Below are 19,144 nucleotides of genomic sequence, written 5' to 3'. Positions count from 1 at the left end.
CCTGGGGTAAGAAGCAGCATGGTGAGGAGAGGGAAATGAGAGGACACCAGTGTGGTAGGAGCATGGTGAGAAATTAGAATGTAAAGGAGGGTTGTCTGGAGCAGAGCCTGTAGGGCTTCTGAGCCCTGTTAGGAATTTTTTTTTTTTTTTTTTTTTTTAACTATTCAGTATAACAAAGTTGATTTCTCCCTCTGGGGCAAGTTCCAGCAAGCTTATTGCTCCTTCTAAAAGATTTGAGTTTCCTGAGCTCAGGGTACCTCAAAAATGATGCAAGCCTACTGTATGCACAGCATCCACCTGGGCCCTTCTGTGTTTCACTTGGGAAACACGTGGAACTGATGTGAGCATGAAACCTAAGAGCAATGGGTGGTTTCCAACAAAGGGGCTTATGTAGGAGAATCTGAACTGGTTACTATTTTAAGAGGTTCTGAAAATGTTAGGGTTAGACAGCCTGCCTAAATGACCAGTCAGAATGCATCTGGAGCAGCAGTATGAAATAGCGGCTAAGAACCTGGATCTTGGAGCCAAACTGCCTCAGTATAAATCTTTGTTTTGTGTGTATTACTTTGCACAAATTATTTACCCTCTCTGATCTATAAAATGGGGATAAGAATAATAGCTGCCACATAGGTTTGTTGTCTCAGTATGGAAAGTCTAATCCACAAAACTGTAAAATGTAATCTCAATATTTGTGCTTAGAACAGGGCCTGGTATTCAGTTAATCCTATATCAATGTTAGTTATATACATAAAAAGATCATCCAGGCTAAGATAGAGGTTGGCCCAAAGAGCAGAGGAGAAATACAAACTGGGAAAGCTGGAAGAGGATTTGTCAAGGAGTGCATTATGTCAGAGGAAACAGCACTGGCAAAAACCTGGAGGCTTAAGAACATACTGTCCCATAAAGACCATTGTGACTAGAAAAGTATTAGGGAGGAAATGGCCAGAAGTGAGTTGAGGAAACGTAGGTGGGGCCATGCTCTGAAGAGATCAGTGCATTTTTTTGAAAAGTCTGCGACAGGAAGTGGATGTGACTCAAATGAGTTCCTGCCAACCATATGGGAGGTCCCTGGTTCGGTTCCTGGTGCCTCCTAAAGAAGACAGTGAGCTGGCTTGATGGGTAGGCACGGCAAGCTGATGCAACAAGAGACACAAGAAGAAAAACATAATGAGAGATACAACAAAGCAGGAACTGGAGGTGGCTCAAATGATTAGGTGCCTCCCTCCCACATTGGAGGTCCCAAGTTCAGTTCCTGGTGCCTCAAGGAAGACAGCCACAGCAAGTACAAACAATGGGGGTGGAGAAATAAATAAAAATAAATAAATCTTTGATAAGTCTATGCCTTTATTGGCCGGACAAGGCACTTGAGAGGGATGAAGTGGGAGGAGTGGGTGGCCCTGATGGTGGGCCGGCTGTGCTTATAGGTGATGGAGAACTTACCCAGGTAGTGACCAATCACCTCGGGCTTGATTTCCACCTGGTTGAACGTCTTGCCATTGTAGACGCCCACCATGCTGCCCACCATCTCGGGCAGGATGATCAAGTCATGCAGATGCACCTTCACCATCTCTGGCTTCTCCACGGGCAGCACCTCCTTCTTGGTCTTGTGTAGCTGCTTCAGCAGCAAGTGCTGCTTCCTCTGCAGGCTGCCTCTGCTGCAATGCTGTACAGCTGCATCAGCTACTCATAGGATATGTCCAGCAGCTGATTGAGGTCCCCTAGATGAACTTGCGGAAGGTGTGCTTCTTCTTTTGCTCCATTTCCCTGGAAAGCGTCAGTGCATCTGAAACCTTGCCTTCCCATGAGCAGCTTCTCCAAAACTCTGTCTCCTAGGCTTGGGGTATCTGATTCTCTTTGCCTTTACTTCCCACGGTTTAAGATTCATCTGGGGCTTCTGCTTCTCCAGTTAGCCATCCCTAAAATCTACAGTCAGTGATAGCTTCTTTTCCTCTGTCAATTGGTTAGGATTTTCCCAGTTGAAAGTAGTAGAAACCCAACCAAAGTTGAAGCCAATTTTTAAATCTGAATGCTCTAAGAAAGTAGATCAAATGTCACTTTAGGTGCAGCATGATCTATGATTCAACTAATAAGATAAGGACTGGGTTTCTCTCTCTTTCTCTTTTAATAGTTGTATTCTCTGGAGCTCCACATGATTGCAAGATGGCTGCCAGCAACATCGAGGGCTATATCCTCCAGGTTCATTTCCCAATATTCCATTCAAAAATCTGACATTCAGTCTGATTAGCTTGGCTTGGACCATGTGTTTATGCAGGACCAATGATTAAGGCCAGTATAATGAGATGTGAAGATTGGCTTAAACTTGTCTCACCTACTTTCCACCCTTGCTGGGAGCATAGCCCCACCAACATAACCAATGGGCGAGAGGAGGAATCTCACATAAAAACTGGGACCGATGCAGTAAGGGCAAGGGAAAGGATCATGGATGAATGTCCACCACAGACTCTTTATCACACCCTTTTTATATGATATTACAATTAGCTGTTCAGGTATTTGTCTCTTTCTCATATAGACTGTAGGCTCCTTGAGGTCAAGAGCCCAGTCTTACTGACTTTTGTGTGTCCAGCCTATCACAGTAGCCGACACATAGTAAGTACTCAATAAAATTTTAGCAAGTAAATTAATGTTTTTTTTTTTTTTTTTAAGATTTTATTTATTTATTTAATTTCCCCCCCTCCCCTGGTTGTCTGTTCTTGGTGTCTATTTGCTGCGTCTTGTTGCTTTGTCCGCTTCTGTTGTCGTCAGCGGCACGGGAAGTGTGGGCAGCGCCATTCCTCGGCAGGCTGCTCTCTCCTTTCACGCTGGGCGGCTTTTCCTCACGGGCGCACTCCTTGCGCGTGGGGCTCCCCCACGCGGGGGACACCCTTGCGTGGCACGGCACTCCTTGCGCGCATCAGCACTGCGCATGGCCAGCTCCACACGGGTCAAGGAGGCCCGGGGTTTGAACCGCGGACCTCCCATATGGTAGACGGACGCCCTAACCACTGGGCCAAAGTCCGTTTCCCTAAATTAATGTTTTGCTAAGTGGATTAGACACTGTCCTGTCAACACTGAAAATCACTGAAAGTTGTAAATAAATATAGAATGGGAAGAAACCATTTTGGATTTAATAAGAATAACTTTTTGCCTAACAAACTGGCAAAGTTAATGAAGTTTAATAATACTTAGTGTTGTAGGGATGTGAAGAAACATGACTGTCAGACAGTGTTGGGGATGATACACTGGTTCAACTCTGGTGACCAAGCTAACAACACCAAAAGCTATTGCACCATCAGTTAATGGTTGGACCAATTTATATATAGAGGCACAGTGCATCCCCACTTTGATTTTTAAAAAACCATCAATTAGAATATTGTTTTTTATGTACTATTAAAATTAGGATAAAACCCTATGGAAAAATTAAAAGATTACTGGACAAATTCCTGGCCCTAATGCTTTCACTAAATAATTGTAGCTCCCTCTGCAAGATTTGGACCTGTAGTTTTCACATATACAAAATGGGATAGTAATATCATATTCCTTCATAATTTCATTGAGGGCCAAATTATGTAAAATACTTTGTAAAGCACATTAAGATGGTTTGCAAAGCTTGCAGCAGTGTGCCTATCTGTATAATTTTTATAATATTTTTTATTCATCGAGGTTGGGCTTCAATGCTCATGCTTGGTGTTGAAAAAAACAGCTGGAAGTTTGTGTGGCTGAGTGGTGTGAGCAAGAGGAAAATGGTAGGAGAATTGTTCTTGGTGGTTGACTAGGATTTTAGATGTCTTCTGAGTAAGGACTAGGCAGGGTATTATTAACCAATAGCTGCAAACCACCTCAAAACTCAGGAGTATGCAACAATAGCATTTATTTCCTGCTTATGAATCTGTGGGTTGGCTGGTGTTTAACTGATGTCGCCTGGTTTGGCAGATCTGTTTCCCTTGCCTCTCACCGTCCTAGGAATGCTGACTAGCAGAACCACATTCTTTTCTCAGCAAAGACAGGAGAACTAGAGAACAAGTCCAACCCATGTACATTTAAAGTCCCAGGTTTGCTTGCATCCCATTGGCTAAAGTAAGTCCCATGACCAAGCCATGCAGTGGAGCAATATATCCTGCTTTTTTTTTTTTTTAAGTTTTATTATTTATTTCTCTCCCCTTCCGCCTCCCCCCAGTTGTCTGCTCTCTATGTCCATTCGCTGTGTGTTCTTCTGTAACCACTTCTATCCTTATCAGTGGCACCGGGAATCTGAGTTTTTTTTTTGTTGCATCATCTTGTTGTGTCAGCTCTTCGTGTGTGCAGCACCATTTTTGGACAGGCTGTGCTTTCTTTCACGCTGGGCGGCTCTCCTTACGAGGCGCACTCCTTGCACTTAAGGCTCCTCTACATGGGGGACACCCCTGCGTGGCAGGGCACTCCTTGAGTGCATCAGCATTGTAAATGGGCCAGCTCCACACGGGCCAAGGAGGCCCGGGGTTTGAACCGCTGACCTCCCATGTGGTAGGCGGACGTCCTATCCATTAGGCCAAATTCACTTCCCTGCTTTTAGTGAGAGGAACTGCAAAATCTTTTGTAGCACTGATGGGAGAAAGTGGCCATGGTAGTTGCTGAGGGCAGGGAGAGGGAAGAAGAGATGTGATATGGGACATTTTCAGGACTTGGAATTGTCCTAAATGATATTGCAGGGACAGATGCTGGACATTATATATCCTGCCATAACCCACTGAATGTACTGGGGGAGAGTGTGAACTACAATGTAAACTATTATTCATGTGGTGCAGCAGTGCTCCAAAATGTATTCACCAAATGCAATGAATGTACCACAATGATGAAAGAGGTTGTCGATGTGGGAGGAGTGGGGTGGGGGTATATGGGAACCTCTTATATTTTTTAATGTAACATTTTTTGTGATCTATGTATCTTCAAAAAAATACGATAAAAAAAATGATGGGGTAGGGAGGTAGGGAGTGGGGTATATGGGAACCTCTTATGTTTTTTTAAAAAAAAGAATTGTATGATAACAAAAAAAAGCTTATGGCAAAGGGCATGAATATAAGGGAGGTAAAGAACTGGAGACAGTAAATCCTTTTCCCATATCTAAGAAACCATTTCATGCAGGAAAGTGGCATGATTTGCTTACATTTTAAGAAGACCATGCTAGCTGCTGCGAGAATAGACTTCAGAGGGCAAGGGAGACCTATCAAGAAGCTATTGAATATCCTTGCCCAACCTTGGTGTTGTCAGACTTTTTAATTTGTTTCCAAGGTCAGTGAGGAATAAAATGCTGTCTCGGGGAACGAATGTGGCTCAAGTGTTTGAGCACCTGCTTCCCACATGAGAGGTCCCATGTTCAATCCCTGGCCTCAGTACCTCAAAAGAACAATAAAAATAAAAATAAAAAAACCCCAAAAACCCTCAAATATCTCATGCTTGTTCTTAATTAGATTTTCTTAATAAGTCTAAGTAGCATCAAAATGTCAGCAGAGTGTTCAGTAGTTAATAATCTTTCTGGTTTTTTTTTTTGGTTATGCACAGAAGTATAAATGTTCTAAGCACAGGTTTGGGGGCTGGCCCTCCAGTTAGTGGCTATGTGACTTGGGTAAGTTACTGTAATGTCAATGCCTGGATTTTCTTTTCTGTTTAATTAATGTTAATAATAATAATAACAATAATAATACCACTTCACTCAGAGTTTGGTAAGGGGTCCAGTGAAATATTGTATGCAAAATGCCATCTTAGTGTTTGGGAAATAGCAAGCAGTTAACACATGGCAACTGCTACTATAAAAATATATATTTATACTTCGATACTCAGTACGATTGTAACCAGATTAAAGATATTCAAAAACTTTGAGAATGATGGCCATATTATCTGTATGAAGGATGCAGCTCTATCATAGACAGCTTTAGAAACAATTCAATTATGAAACAGTTTACCAGCATGGAAACACACTTGCAGATAAAGGCTAAACTAAAGGAGTTAGTATCTGCCTCTATAATGTTACAGTATAAAAAGGCATATACTGCTCTATTTGGAGTTTAGCATATCATTATCCTTTGTTGAACTTTCTTCCTCACAGGATGTATGCTTGTTTGGTTTGCAAATGACTGAGTTTAGGAGGGGTGACTGGGAAGGCTGTCAAGACCCCCAATCCCCCCCAAATAAAATTAGACTCCTGGAAAAACAATAGCAAAGCTTGAAGTGAGCTGATTATATAGAGGAATCAGTGGAAATGAGACAAGGTATGCTCCAGTTATGTAATCTTCAAATTGCTACCTGTCATTGAGCAATATAAATGGGGTTCCATAGACAGGATGGGAAATGAACCCAAGTTACCTTTTGTGTGCACATTTCCTATTCCTTGGTTGGGAGTGATCAGCCAGAGAGGGATTAATCCAACCTTCCTTCCTCTGTGAGTATAAAGACTAAGTATTCATTTCTTTAGAAGTTCAGTAAATATTTACTGAAAACTGTTGTGAGGCCTGACACTATGGAAGGTGCTAGAGAGCAAGGTGGAACCAGCTGCTGCCCCTGTAGCGAGTCAGAGGGACCATACCCAGAAGGGCCAGCCTGAGCCAGGGCTATCCTTCTTAGGTATTGGGGGCAAGGCTGTGCGTAATCATAGCCTGAAAACCCTGTAGCCTTAAAAACAGGCTATAGGACACTGCTCATCCATTTTTGGGCGCTGGGCAGTTTAGGCTCATGGTTAAGGGCATCAGCATGGAAGTCAGAAGGAGTCAAGATTCATTCTTTCTATCTTTGTGAACTTGGCCAAGATGCTTAACCTCTACAGGCCTCAATTTCTGCATCTGTAAAATATACCCAGTAATTGTACCCATTTCAGAGTTCAGAGGGCTATTGCAAGGATAGAATGTGATGCTCGTAAACTGTTCAGGATAATCCCTGACAAATGGGTGTTTGGGGAGGCACTCAATAAATGGTTAACTTTCTTGATAGGAAGAATAACATGGAAAGATGGGAAAGATGAGAGGGAAGCCATTTGATATAACATGAGTGAAATGTTTGTTCCCTGAGATTTTGAGTAAATCAGATCACCTTGCTTCTACGTTTTAAGTATAGAATTTTATGGTTTTTTTTTTTAAAAAGCTGATTCATATTGAGGATTATAGATTGAAAATATTCATTCAGTCTTGTGAATTGCTAGGAACCCAATCATTTGCTATATTATTCTGAACTTTTTTTTCTAAATTTAGCTACTTACCACTGGCGTGCCCAAGCTGGACTTTGAGATGGTGACTCACTACTCCCTGATCATCTATGCCAAAGACAACCAAGGGACAACGGCCTCCCAGACCATTTTAATCCAGATTGCAGATGTGAATGAGCCCCCTGTCTTCATTGGCTCCCTTGCTCAGGCAGACCAAGGTACAGAGCTCTTCCCTGGAAGGGAGAGGCTCCAGTGGGCATATACGTGGTCTCCTAGTATCATGGCTCTAAGAGTGATGAGGAGGATAAGAATAACAATGATAAAAATACTGACAAGTGGCTGGCATTTCCTGGGCACTAACTATGTACCAGGTCCTGTCTTAACAGCTTCAGATGGATTTGTTTAATGATTACAGCACTGGGGGTAGATTCTATTTTTTATTCTCATTGTACAGATGAGGTAAGAGACTTAAAAAGGTGAAGTGACTTGCTCAAGGTTAAAAGTGATTCATTTTGTTGTGCAATTATTGAGAAAATTACTCTCCTATTTGTGAGATCATTTAGATGACAGTGTGTCCTTGTCACTAAACTAGAAGCTTGCTCTATTAGTCAGCTATGAGGGGTACTGAAGCAAAGCACCAGAAATCTTTTGGCTTTTATAAAAATTTATTTAGGGTAAAAGTTTACAATTACAAGGTCCTAAAGAGTCCAACTGAAGGTACCACATAAGAGGTATTTTCTCACTAAATTCTGTTGCCCCGAATTGAAGCAGGATGGTTGCAGACCTCTGTGAGGGTTCTGCCTTCCTCTAAAAGCTCCGTGGGCCCAGCCTCTTTGGATCTCAGCTTCAGGCTGGAGGGCTCATTTCTTTCCAGGCCTTCTCAGCTGCTCAGGGCTCTGGTCTCTTCAGTGGCAAACTATCAGGCGAATGGCTCAGCTCCTCCCAGGGCTTTAGCTGTTTGAGCCTTCTCCTTTCTGTCACATGGCAGGACTGAAATGACCAAGTTCTCTCCTCTTCTGTGGCCATGGAGCTCTATTTCTTCCTGTGCCTTCTTCTGTGTCTCCTTGAGTGACTGTTCATTTATATAGCCCACCAAGAGGGTGGGGACTTAAAATGAGTTGTACCCTACTGATGTGGTTGAATCAAAGCCCTAATCTTAACATAATTTAATCAAAGTCATCTCAGCTGAATCTAGTACAATCAAAGGGGATCACACCCAGAGGAACAGACCAGTGTACAAACGTAATCTCTATTTTTGGAATTCATAAATAATCTCAAACTGCCACACTTGCAGGGACCATGTCTTTTTTTACTCTCAATATTTGTTTTTCACCATAAATCTCTCTCTCTCTCTTTTTGATGCTCATCTCTCTCTTTCTCATCTCTGTCTCCTTGTAGTCAAATATTTAATATCTATTTGTGGATAATCCATGTTCTATATTATCAACATAAACATCTGGGGTTCAGAGATTGGGGTGGCTACTAGCTATGTGGTCTGGGAAAGTTGCTTAGCCTCTCTGAGCCTCAGTTTCCTCATTGGCTCAACCAAGATGTTAGTCTCCTCATCAAGGTGATGAGGTTCACCTTGACCTACTATTTTAAAGTGCCAAGCACAGTGCCAGGCATACAGTAGATGCTTAATAAATGTTAGTCTTCCTCCTTTCCCTTCCCCAAGAAGATGATAAACTCTTCCAGGACAGTCAGATTATGCTCTTCTACTTCTAAAACAGTGAGCCCAAAGCCAGGGGGCTGTGGACACTCCAAGAGCTCTTGCTCCTTGTATGGCGGATGGGTCAGTCTCCTGGCTGGGGCCGGTAGAGCTGTGGACCCTTTGCTGCCCTCAGCCCAGCCCACTGAAAAAAACGGTGCTGCAGCTGCTTGTGGGAGTGGGTCCTCCTCTCAGGTACATGAGGGCCTCTGTCCCGCACTGTGTTCCAGATTTCCAAGAGAGTGGTTTGACCAGTGCATCCACAAGGGTGTGGTCCCCACTGTTGTTGTTTTTTAAACAAATCAATTTTATTGGTACATACCAATAAAGCACACAATTCATCCAAAGGTGTGCAATCAGTGGTATTTGGTACAATCACATAGATGTGCATTTATCACTTCAATCCTTATTAGAGCATTTTCATTATTTCAATGATAATAATCAACAAAAAACAAACAAGAAAATACTTCCCTTCTCAATCTCTCTCTGTTTCCCTTGCTCTCCATAGCTGCTATTTCTGGCTATTCTTTTTTTTTTTTTTTTTTTTTTTTAAATATTTATTTATTATTATTATTTTTTAATTACATTAAAAAATATATATATGAGGTCCCATTCAACCCCACCGCCCCCGCCCCCCACTCCCCCCACAGCAACCCACAGCAACACTCTCTCCCATCATCGTGATACATCCATTGCACCCGGTAAGTTCATCTCTGAGTCAATGGTCCACATCATAGCCCAGACTCTCTCACGTTCCATCCAGTGGGCCCTGGGGGGATCTACAGTGTCCCGTAATTGTCCGTGAAGCACTATCCAGGACAACTCCACGTCCCGAAAACGCCTCCACATCTCATCTCTTCCTCCCGTTCCCCACACCCAGCAGCCCCCATGGCTACCGTTCCCACACCCATTTCACATTTCCTCTGTGGACATTGGATTGGTTGTGTCCATTGCACACCTATGTCAAGTGAGGGCTTAGATTCCACATGGGTACTGGATGCACTCTTCCCGCTTCTAGTTGTAGACACTCTAGGCTCCATGTTGTGGTGGTTGACCTTCTTCAACTCCATGTTAGCTGAGTGGAGTAAGTCCAATAAGTCAAAGTGTAGGAGCTGAAGTCTGTTGAGGCTCTGGGCCTGGGTGTCATATTATCAGTCCAGAGATTCAAATCCCCTACATATATCTTAAACTCAGCACCAACTACAGTTCCAATAAAGTAGCATGCAAGTCTTGTGAAAAGAGATCCCCTCTGAGTCCATTTCCATCACGCAGAAACACCAGCTCCAAAGAAGGGCCATCTGTCATGGCAGTGAACCCCTTCTGCCATGACCATAGAACCCGTGGGTCTCTTTATCCCTCAAAAGAACCAATACCTGGGGTTGTATCTACCTTATCTGTCTCTTAGACTCTGTTCAGTTGTACATAGGGGTATTCCTTCTGACAACCTCCAGACTCTTTTTTAGAGATTCACAGCCTTATAATCTCATTTCTCCTTTCCATTTCCCCCTTACATTAGGTCAAACCGCTTCCCGAAGTCATGTTATTATATGTAGACAGGTATATTCTGCTGTTCCGCATTGAATCTTTAATTCAAGGTCATTTTCTAGTTGCTTCTTCAGCTGGTATGTGGTAGTGATCCCTCGGTGCCAGGGGGTCTCATCCCCGGGTGTCGTGTCCCACGCTGGGGGGAATGCATCACATCTACACGCTGAGTTTGGCTGTGAGAGTGGCCACATTTGAGTAACATGAAGGCTGTCAGGAGGAAACCCCCAGGCACAATGCTACTCTAGGCCTTGTTCTTATTGCAGGTGCATAGGCTCAAAAGTGTAGCCATTAGTATCAAGAGCCCACTGTTGGGCCCTCCTTCCTTCCTGGTTCTTGCCGTTGCACCTGGAGGATTGCCGCTGCTCTCCCAGGGCCCACAACAGTGACCCCCCGGCCTTTCTGGCTATTCTTGCACAATTATTTATTTTTTTTTAAGCAGTTTTATTGAGATATAGTCACATACCGTATGCTCTAGCTAGAGCGTATAATCAATGACTTTTAGGATAATCACAATGTTGTGCATTCATCACGTAAAAATTTAGAATTATTTCATGACTCTTAAAAGAAAAACCTTTAAAAAGTGATGGAAAGAGGGCAAGTTTGAGGAGAAGACAGATATTAATAAAATAGAAATAAATGCTTTGGCTATGTGAACCCTGAGCCAGTTACTCACCCTTTCTACACCTCATTTTCCTCATCAGTAAAATGAAAATAATAAAACCACCAATGTATTGTGCTTAGCAATTAATAAGCACTCAAAATGTTCAATATTATTATCGTCTAAACTTGCAAATCTCTTTGCTTTGACACATGATAGATACTTGGTAAATGGTGCCTATTAGTAGTAGTAGTAGTAGTAGTAGTAGTGGCTTAATGAGAATCACCCTATAAAAAAACATCTGTGCTGAGCAAGGAAAATGCCTAGAAGTTTTATCTAAAATTTATGTTTGGATGAAGGTTTTTTTTTGCCTTATGGTGGCGGCACTCATTTTAAACACATTTATTGTATGTTTTTCTGGCAGTTACTGAGATTTATATCCTAGAAGACACGGCCCCGGGCACTGTCATTTACAAAGCAGCAGCCAAGGACCCCGAGGACTCTGTTTTGGCGGTAATTTATGGTTTGGGAGAGAGAATACTAGTGCCCAGTGGTTTTATGTGTGTCTGCGTTCACATATAAAGCTATGGAGACAATCAGGTCAATTATACCCTCAATTTTGGTTCCAAATATACATTCCTACCTCAATTATCAGGACATTTCAGGTGAAAATGATGGAGGATTGTATTGTACAGGTAATTGCTTCCTTTCTAATGCATTCCATCCTGTGCAGGCAGGCCCCATTTAATCCTTAGGTAACTGTTGACAAAAGATGCCAAGCCATTTTGTTTCGTTCTTGGGATCTTGACTGCAAATACTGTATAGAAACTAGCTTTCCAGGAGAATTAATTTGTATTTCAGAACTCAAGGTCTTGTGCTAAGGCTTTATGATGCCCCAGGAATAGACCTCATTTTCAGAATAGGCATCTTCCAGTCACAGACACTGTAGCAGTTTGATATGGTTATGAATTCCAAAAATAGATACTGGATTATGTTTGTAATCTGTTCTGTTCCTCCTCGTGATTGAGTTATGATTAGGGCTTTGATTGGGCCATGCCATTAGGGCACTGAGTTCCCATCTCTTGGTGGGGACTCATAAAAGGCATGGCAACTAACAGAGTTGGGGGTTTTTGATGTTGGAGTTTTGGTGCTGGAGTTTGATGCTGAAGTCTTAAGATGGAGTCCCAGGAAGTAAGCACACAGAGGAAAGAGAAGCCAGAACCAGGAAGAGAGGACCTGAGCCAGGAGAAAAACAGAGAGGAATAGAGATGGCTCCTTAGACACGGCAGAAACCCCAGGGAGAGAGACAGAGCTGTTCGCCTGATAGTCTACTGCTAACTTATGCTTTATGGCCTGGTAACTGTAAGCTCCTACCCCAAATAAATGCCCTTTACAAAAGCCAACAGATTTCTGGGGTTTTGCATCAGAACCCCTTTGGCTGACTAATACAGACACCATGAGAAGGGGAGGAAACTACAGGCTTAGCGACAAGAGATGTGGGTTAAAGTTCTAACTTCACTACTATGGGTCATTGAACACTTCTGCTTTTCTGGTTCAACTGTAAAATTAGGAAAAGGGTACCTTCTTTGTCTTCTCTCATATTATCTTCTCTCACATTATAATCAAATATAAAAATGAATGCGAAAGTAGTTTGTAAATTGTAAAACATTCTGCAAATGACAGAAGGTATACTGCTGTCTTAATTTTCAATGCCATGTTGAATGATTATGACCTTATTAAGCTATGGTATTTTGAGCTAATGGATTCTAGACTAGACTATCATATCTCTAATTTTTAATGTGTATTACTTTCTCAAATTGGCCCAAAATCAGAGCATTGTACATGTTCATGCTCTATCCTCAACATTTACAATTTACTGATAATGCTATTGGATCCTCTATCAAGGCAACTTAAGTTTTACAAAATTAAGTTTGAACAATAGACAGTCACTAATACCTGAAGCATTGTCTGCATTTTAAAATTGCGCTAATAATATATACATAAAATATAAAATTTACTATTTTAACCACTTTAAGCCTACAATTCAGTGGCTTTAATTACATTTACAATGCTGTGCTACCATCAACACCATTCATTGCTAAAAGCTTTGTCTTACTCAAAGCAGAAACTCTGTACTCACTAAGCACTCGCTCCCTTTTCCCCTTCCCCTCAGATCCAGGTAACCTATATCTCCTTTATGTCTCTATGAATTTGCATATTCTAGATATTTCATGTAAGTGGAATCAAATACTAGTTGTCCTTTTTCATCTGGCTTATTTCACTGAGCATAATGATTTCAAAGCTTATGCATGGTGTGGCATATATCAAAACTTCTTTCCTTTTTATGACTGGGTAGTGTTCCACTGCATGGATGATATACTACATTTTGTTATCTCTCCATCTGTTGATGGACACTTGGATTGTTTCCACCTTTTGACTACCGGGAATAATTCTGCTATGAGCATTCCTGTACAGATACCTGCTCGAGTCTCTGCTTTCAGTTATTTCAGTAGAATTGCTGTGCCATATGGTAATTCTTTTTGAGAAACAACCAAACTGTTTTCCACATGGGCTACACCACTTTATATTCTTAGCAGCAATGTATAAGGGTTCCAATTTTCCCACATCCTTGGCCAACACTTATTTCTTCTTTTTTATTTTTATTTTTTATTAAAGATTTATTTTTATTTATTTAATTCCCCTCCCCTCCCCCGGTTGTCTGTTTTCTGTGTCTTTTTGCTGCGTCTTGTTTCTCTGTCCGCTTCTGTTGTCGTTAGCGGCACGGGAAGTGTGGGCGGCGCCATTCCTCGGCAGGCTGCTCCCTCCTTCGCACTGGGCTGCTCTCCTTACAGGGCGCACTCCTTGCGCGTGGGGCTCCCCTACGTGGGGGACACCCCTGTGTAGCACAGCACTCCTTACGCGCATCAGCACTGCGCATGGGCCAGCTCCACACGGGTCAAGGAGGCCCGGGGCTTGAACCGTGGACCTCCCATGTGGTAGACGGACGCCCTAACCACTGGGCCAAAGTCCGTTTCCCTATTTCTTCTTTTTTAAATGATAGTCGTCCTATTGGGTGTGAAGTGGTATTTCATTGTTTCCTACCCCACCCACCATGGCTCCCTCATCTGTTTGCTCTTGTTTTTTTTCTCATTGGCTGCTTGTTTGCTCATTGTCTCTTTGCCTTTTCTTTAGGAGGTACCAAGAACTGAACCCAGGACCTCCCAAGTGGGAGGTGGGCCCTCAACTACTTCAGCCAGATCTGTTCCCTGCTCGTTTTTTGTTTTTGCTTGCTGTCTGCTCATTGTTTGCTCTTTTTCTTGCCCGTTGAGTTTTGCTTATAGTTTTTTCTCACTGTTCATTGTTTTTGTTCAATGTCTGCTCATTGTCTGCTTATTGTTTGTCTTCTTTAGGAGGCATCAGGAGCTGAACCTGGGACCTCCCACGTGGGAGGCCCAACTACCCGAACCACATCTGCTCCCTCTCATTGTGGTTTTGATTGGCATTTCCCTAATGACAAATGATGTTAAACATCTATTCATCTACTTATTGGCCATTTGTATAGTTTCTTTGAAGAAATATCTATTGAACTCCTTTACCCATTTTTTAAAAACTAGGTTTTTGGTCTTTTTGTTTTTGAGTTGTAGGTATTGTTTATATAGTCTAGATATGAAACCCTTATCAGATATATGCTTTCCAAATATCTTCTCCTCTTCTGTGGTTTGCCTTTTTGTCCATATGATTTTTGAAAGGACTGAATTCACTTGAGGAGTTACAGAAAGGAATGCTGCTACTGTCAAGCTCCCCCCCACACACTTACCTCATCCTTCTCTAAATAATGTAATACCACATCCAAGATGGGACTGGAAAGGTCATAGCTTCCTTTATAACATGCAATTAAGCCTCCTGATCATGCATATTGCTCCAAATCAACATGTTCAAGATTATAGTTTTGAATGTAGTATTCAGCAGCTCCAGTCACATGGAAATCAGGTATCACATTGCAGTTATTCCTTTGGTGTTCTCCATGGCAGATCACCCACCATGTTTTTTTTTTAAGTATACAATTTGATGAATTTTATTATTTTTACAGTATTTTACAACCATCACCCAATCTAATTTTTGAAACCTCATGGCCATATACTGTCACTCCTCATTCCCAGCCCAGCCCTAGGCAGTCACTACCCAACTTATTCCAACCACCCACCATGTTGACATTTTAGGGTGGAAAATCCATTGCAATCCAATAGGGTTTAGATGTGACTCTAACATGCAATCAAAATGACTTACTAGCCAATTAACACAAGTAATTTGTTTCAAATGAAGGATTCCTAAGTGCTTGCTCATACAGATTAAATGCTTCTGGTCTTGGCCCTATACTTTTCTCAGAAGACAGTTGTTTCCAGGACGATATTTGGAAGACCCATGCAATGTTCTCTGTGATTTTTACCAAACGAGGAATGACATTTCAGTGGTGACATAGGCTGTGGAAACTTACATTTAGACATACTCCTACACACATCCTTCTGACACAGTAGATCAGACCAGATGTGCTATTCAAGTACACATAGCTGGGCAACAACCTTCATTTTTGTGAGGCTTCATACTGATTCAGACAAAAACTGTTTCCGTTATGGGGAGTAGCTCACCATTGTTTTGGGGACTTCTGTGTTATGATAATAATAACAGTAACTTTTAAGTGTTTGTTATGTGACAGGCACATACTTTATATCATTGACTCATCATGTTAACCCCTGAAGGAGGTGCTACTATGCTATTACCTAATGGACTGATAGAACAGAGTGAGTCTTTAATTTATAGATGAGGAAGGAGAGGCTAATTAGCAGTGGAGTTGGGATTCAAACCTAAGTCAGTTTTGCTCTAAAGTCTGTAGTTTCTATCACACCAACAATTCCCAAAGTATATTCCACCAGATAGTCTGTGGGAAAAATAAAAGATCATGTGATCAAATAATTTTGGGAAATCATGTCAATGTATCTCCCTTGAATTCACAATACAGAGCAAATGAAATGTCCTGACGAGTTCTCTACTTGTTGTTATTATTTGTTCAAGACACTTGTTAACATATCATGTATTGCTTAACTATAATAGTGTTCTACAGAGTGACAAAACTAATCGATAAAATGTGATCTATCTTTGGGGTTGTTATAATGAAGAAAGATGAAGTTCTAATTCAGGGCCTTGTTGCAGGGTAAGAGGGTGGGTTTCACCCATGCCTAGACCTACCTAAGTCCATGGCCTGGGTGTTTCATGCTGTACCATTATTAATGTTGTACATGTTAAAGATCCCACACACTGTGGTTCAGGGGTATTCTGAACTATAGAAAAAGTGGGGCCTATCCTTTCAACAAAGAAAAGCTGAACGAACTGAAAATCAGTGACTCTTCTTGGATGCATCACATAACTGAAGTTGCAGGGCAAATTCCACCCCAATGTCTGCAGAGACAAGTGAATCTAGAGAGTCACAACTGAGATTTACTCATCTGGAACAGAAGCTGCTGCAGCCATAAACCTTTAGGAAGAATTAAATAGTAATTTTGATGAATTGCTAGAGGCTGAGTGTTGGCTAGTGTGAGAATGAAGAACTTCTGGTGGCCACAGTTTTATAAGGACCCTCATACTTTCATGGGTTTTACCCCTAGGAACTCCATCTGGTTCTCATGGTGAATATCCAAGAAGGATTACCTTGTGGTTCTGAGAGAAGGAGTGGGGAGAGATTCATTGTGAAATAAGCCCAGAGTTTCCTACTCTACAGGGGAAAAACTTTGCCCAAGCCTTATCCCATCTGGAAAAGTACATTCCTTCAAACTCTGGTCTTCCTGTCAGGTAAAGGGAAGAAAATACTATACATATGAAGGTCACAGCCCAGAGACACAGAGCTAGTGAAAGACTAATATTTCATCATAAGATTAGTGAACACATCCTCTCTGTCACTCCCAACCACCACACTAACAAGGCTCCTTTATAATAATGGTGGACTATAGCTAAAAGAGCTGCAAAACACAGACTCTTTCTGTGAAGGAGTATTTAGGGAAGCCTAAAGTTGAGAGGGGTAATAAACATAAGGATAAGAGAAAGACTGGAGTCTGTGTTACCTTTAGGTACAGCAAACATTAACATAGCCCAGATTCTAGCCTAATTAACATAAATCTTTGGTTCCTATGGCCTGATACAATGTGTCTGGCTTCCAACAAAAAATTACAAGGTATACCAAAAGACAAGGCAAAATGCAGTCTAAAGAGACAATTGTAAGCATCAAAACAAAACTCAGCTGTGACACAAATTATCAGAAGGAGAACTTAAAATAACTGTGATTGATATGGTAAGGACTTTAATGGAAAAGTAGACAATGTACAAGAACAGATGATAGGGAATTGGATGTGGTCCAAGTGATTGGGCTCCTGCCTACCATATTGGAGGTCCCTGATTTGGTTCCCTTTGCCTCCTAAAGAAGACAGTGAGCTGGTGTGATGGGTAGGTATAGCAGGCTGATGCAGCAAGATGATGCAGCAAGAGACACAAGAAGAAAAACATAATGAGAGACACAACAAAAAAAGCAAGGAGCAGAGGTTCCTGGTGCATCCTAAAGAAGACAAGACAATGGGCTGGTGCAATGGGCAGGTGCAGTGAGCTGAAGCAGCATGATGCAACAAGAGACACGAGAAGAAAAACATAATGAGAGACAACAAAACAAGGAATGGAGATCACCTGAATGATTAGGCTCCTCTCTCCCACACTGGAGGTCCTGGGTTCAGTTCCCAGTGCCTCCCAGAGAAACAAGGAAGGTGAACAGACACAGCAAGTGCAAACAATGAGGGGGTGGGGAGAAATAAAGAAATAAAATAAAATTTTAAAATCTTAAAAAAGAAAGAGAACAGATGGCAATGTAACGCAGAGATTATGACTCTAAGAGTGAATCAATGCTAGAAATAAAATACATTGTAAAAGAAATGAAGAATGCCTTTGATTGGCTCATCAGTATACCTGACATGGCCAAGGAAAGAATTAGTGAGCTTGAAGATAGGTGAACAAAATTTCCTAAACTGACAAAGAGAAAAGAATAATAATAATAAAATGCCATAACAGACTATCCAAGAACAGTGGGACAATGTGAAAAGATGTAACATACATGTAACTGCAATACCAGAAGGAGAAGAAAGAGAGCACCAGAGCAAAAGAAATATGTAAAGTAATAATGGCCATAAACTTTCCCAAATTAATGACAGACATTAAACAATAGATTCAGGAAACTCAAAGAACATCAAATAAGAGATATATACAAATATATATATATATATACACACACATATATGTATATATAAAAATATAGAAAAATTAAAAAAAAAATGTATATATAACACAAACTGTGGAAAACCAAAAAAGAAAATCTTGAAAGAGGAAGAAAACAACTAGCCTATAGAGGAATAAGGATAGAAATTACAATAGACTTCTCATCAGAAACCATGTGTGGTAGGTTGAATTGTGTACTAAACAAAAACAAAACTGAAAACATGCTCTTAATCCACTCCTATCGGTCTGTAAATAAGACCTTTTGAAAATGTTTTTAATTAAGGTATTGGCCAATTGAATGAGGTTGGGCAGCAATCCTATTACTGGGAGTTTTATGAGGAGAAAGTCATGTGGAGTAGTAGAAGCTAGAGTCAGTGGAACCCAGAAAATAAAGATAAGGACATCTCATGTGACAGGAAAGCCAAAGAACCCCAAGCCTTGTCAGCCTGCCATAATGCCACTGACTTTGAGAAGAAACAAGCCTTCCAGACTTCAAAACCATGAGACAATAAATTCTATTGTTTAAGCCAACCCACTGTGTGTTATTTGACATAACAGCTAGGAACCTAAGCATGCAACCAAGAATAGAGTGGTATGTAATACTTAAGGTGTTGGGGGAAAACCCCTCCAACCTAGAATTCTATATCCAGTAAAAGCATTCATTAAACGTGAAGGAGAAATAAAGACTTTCTCAGACAAACAAAAACCAAGGGAATTCTTCACCAGCATCCCTGTCTTGTAAGAAATATTAAAAGAAATTCATCAGAGAGAAGAAAAATGATATAGGTCAGAAACATGGATCTACATAAAGAAGAGT

The 19,144-nt window shown here is 41.3% G+C and overlaps 1 protein-coding gene across 1 annotated transcript in view; it reads left to right on the top strand.

Annotated features, from left to right (window-relative positions):
* Window positions 1–19,144, top strand: part of LOC101435925 (cadherin-related family member 3) — a 107,210-nt gene that overhangs the window by 11,516 nt on the left and 76,550 nt on the right. Inside the window, exons 3-4 of the mRNA XM_058288236.1 lie at window positions 7,215–7,386; window positions 11,444–11,532. Coding sequence (XP_058144219.1) covers window positions 7,215–7,386; window positions 11,444–11,532 — 261 coding nt within the window. The remainder of the gene's footprint in view (window positions 1–7,214; window positions 7,387–11,443; window positions 11,533–19,144) is intronic.

The sequence above is a fragment of the Dasypus novemcinctus genome, chromosome 26 (genome assembly GCF_030445035.2).
Source record: "Dasypus novemcinctus isolate mDasNov1 chromosome 26, mDasNov1.1.hap2, whole genome shotgun sequence".
Lineage (NCBI taxonomy): Eukaryota > Metazoa > Chordata > Mammalia > Cingulata > Dasypodidae > Dasypus > Dasypus novemcinctus.
This window is presented reverse-complemented; position numbering and strand designations above follow the sequence as displayed.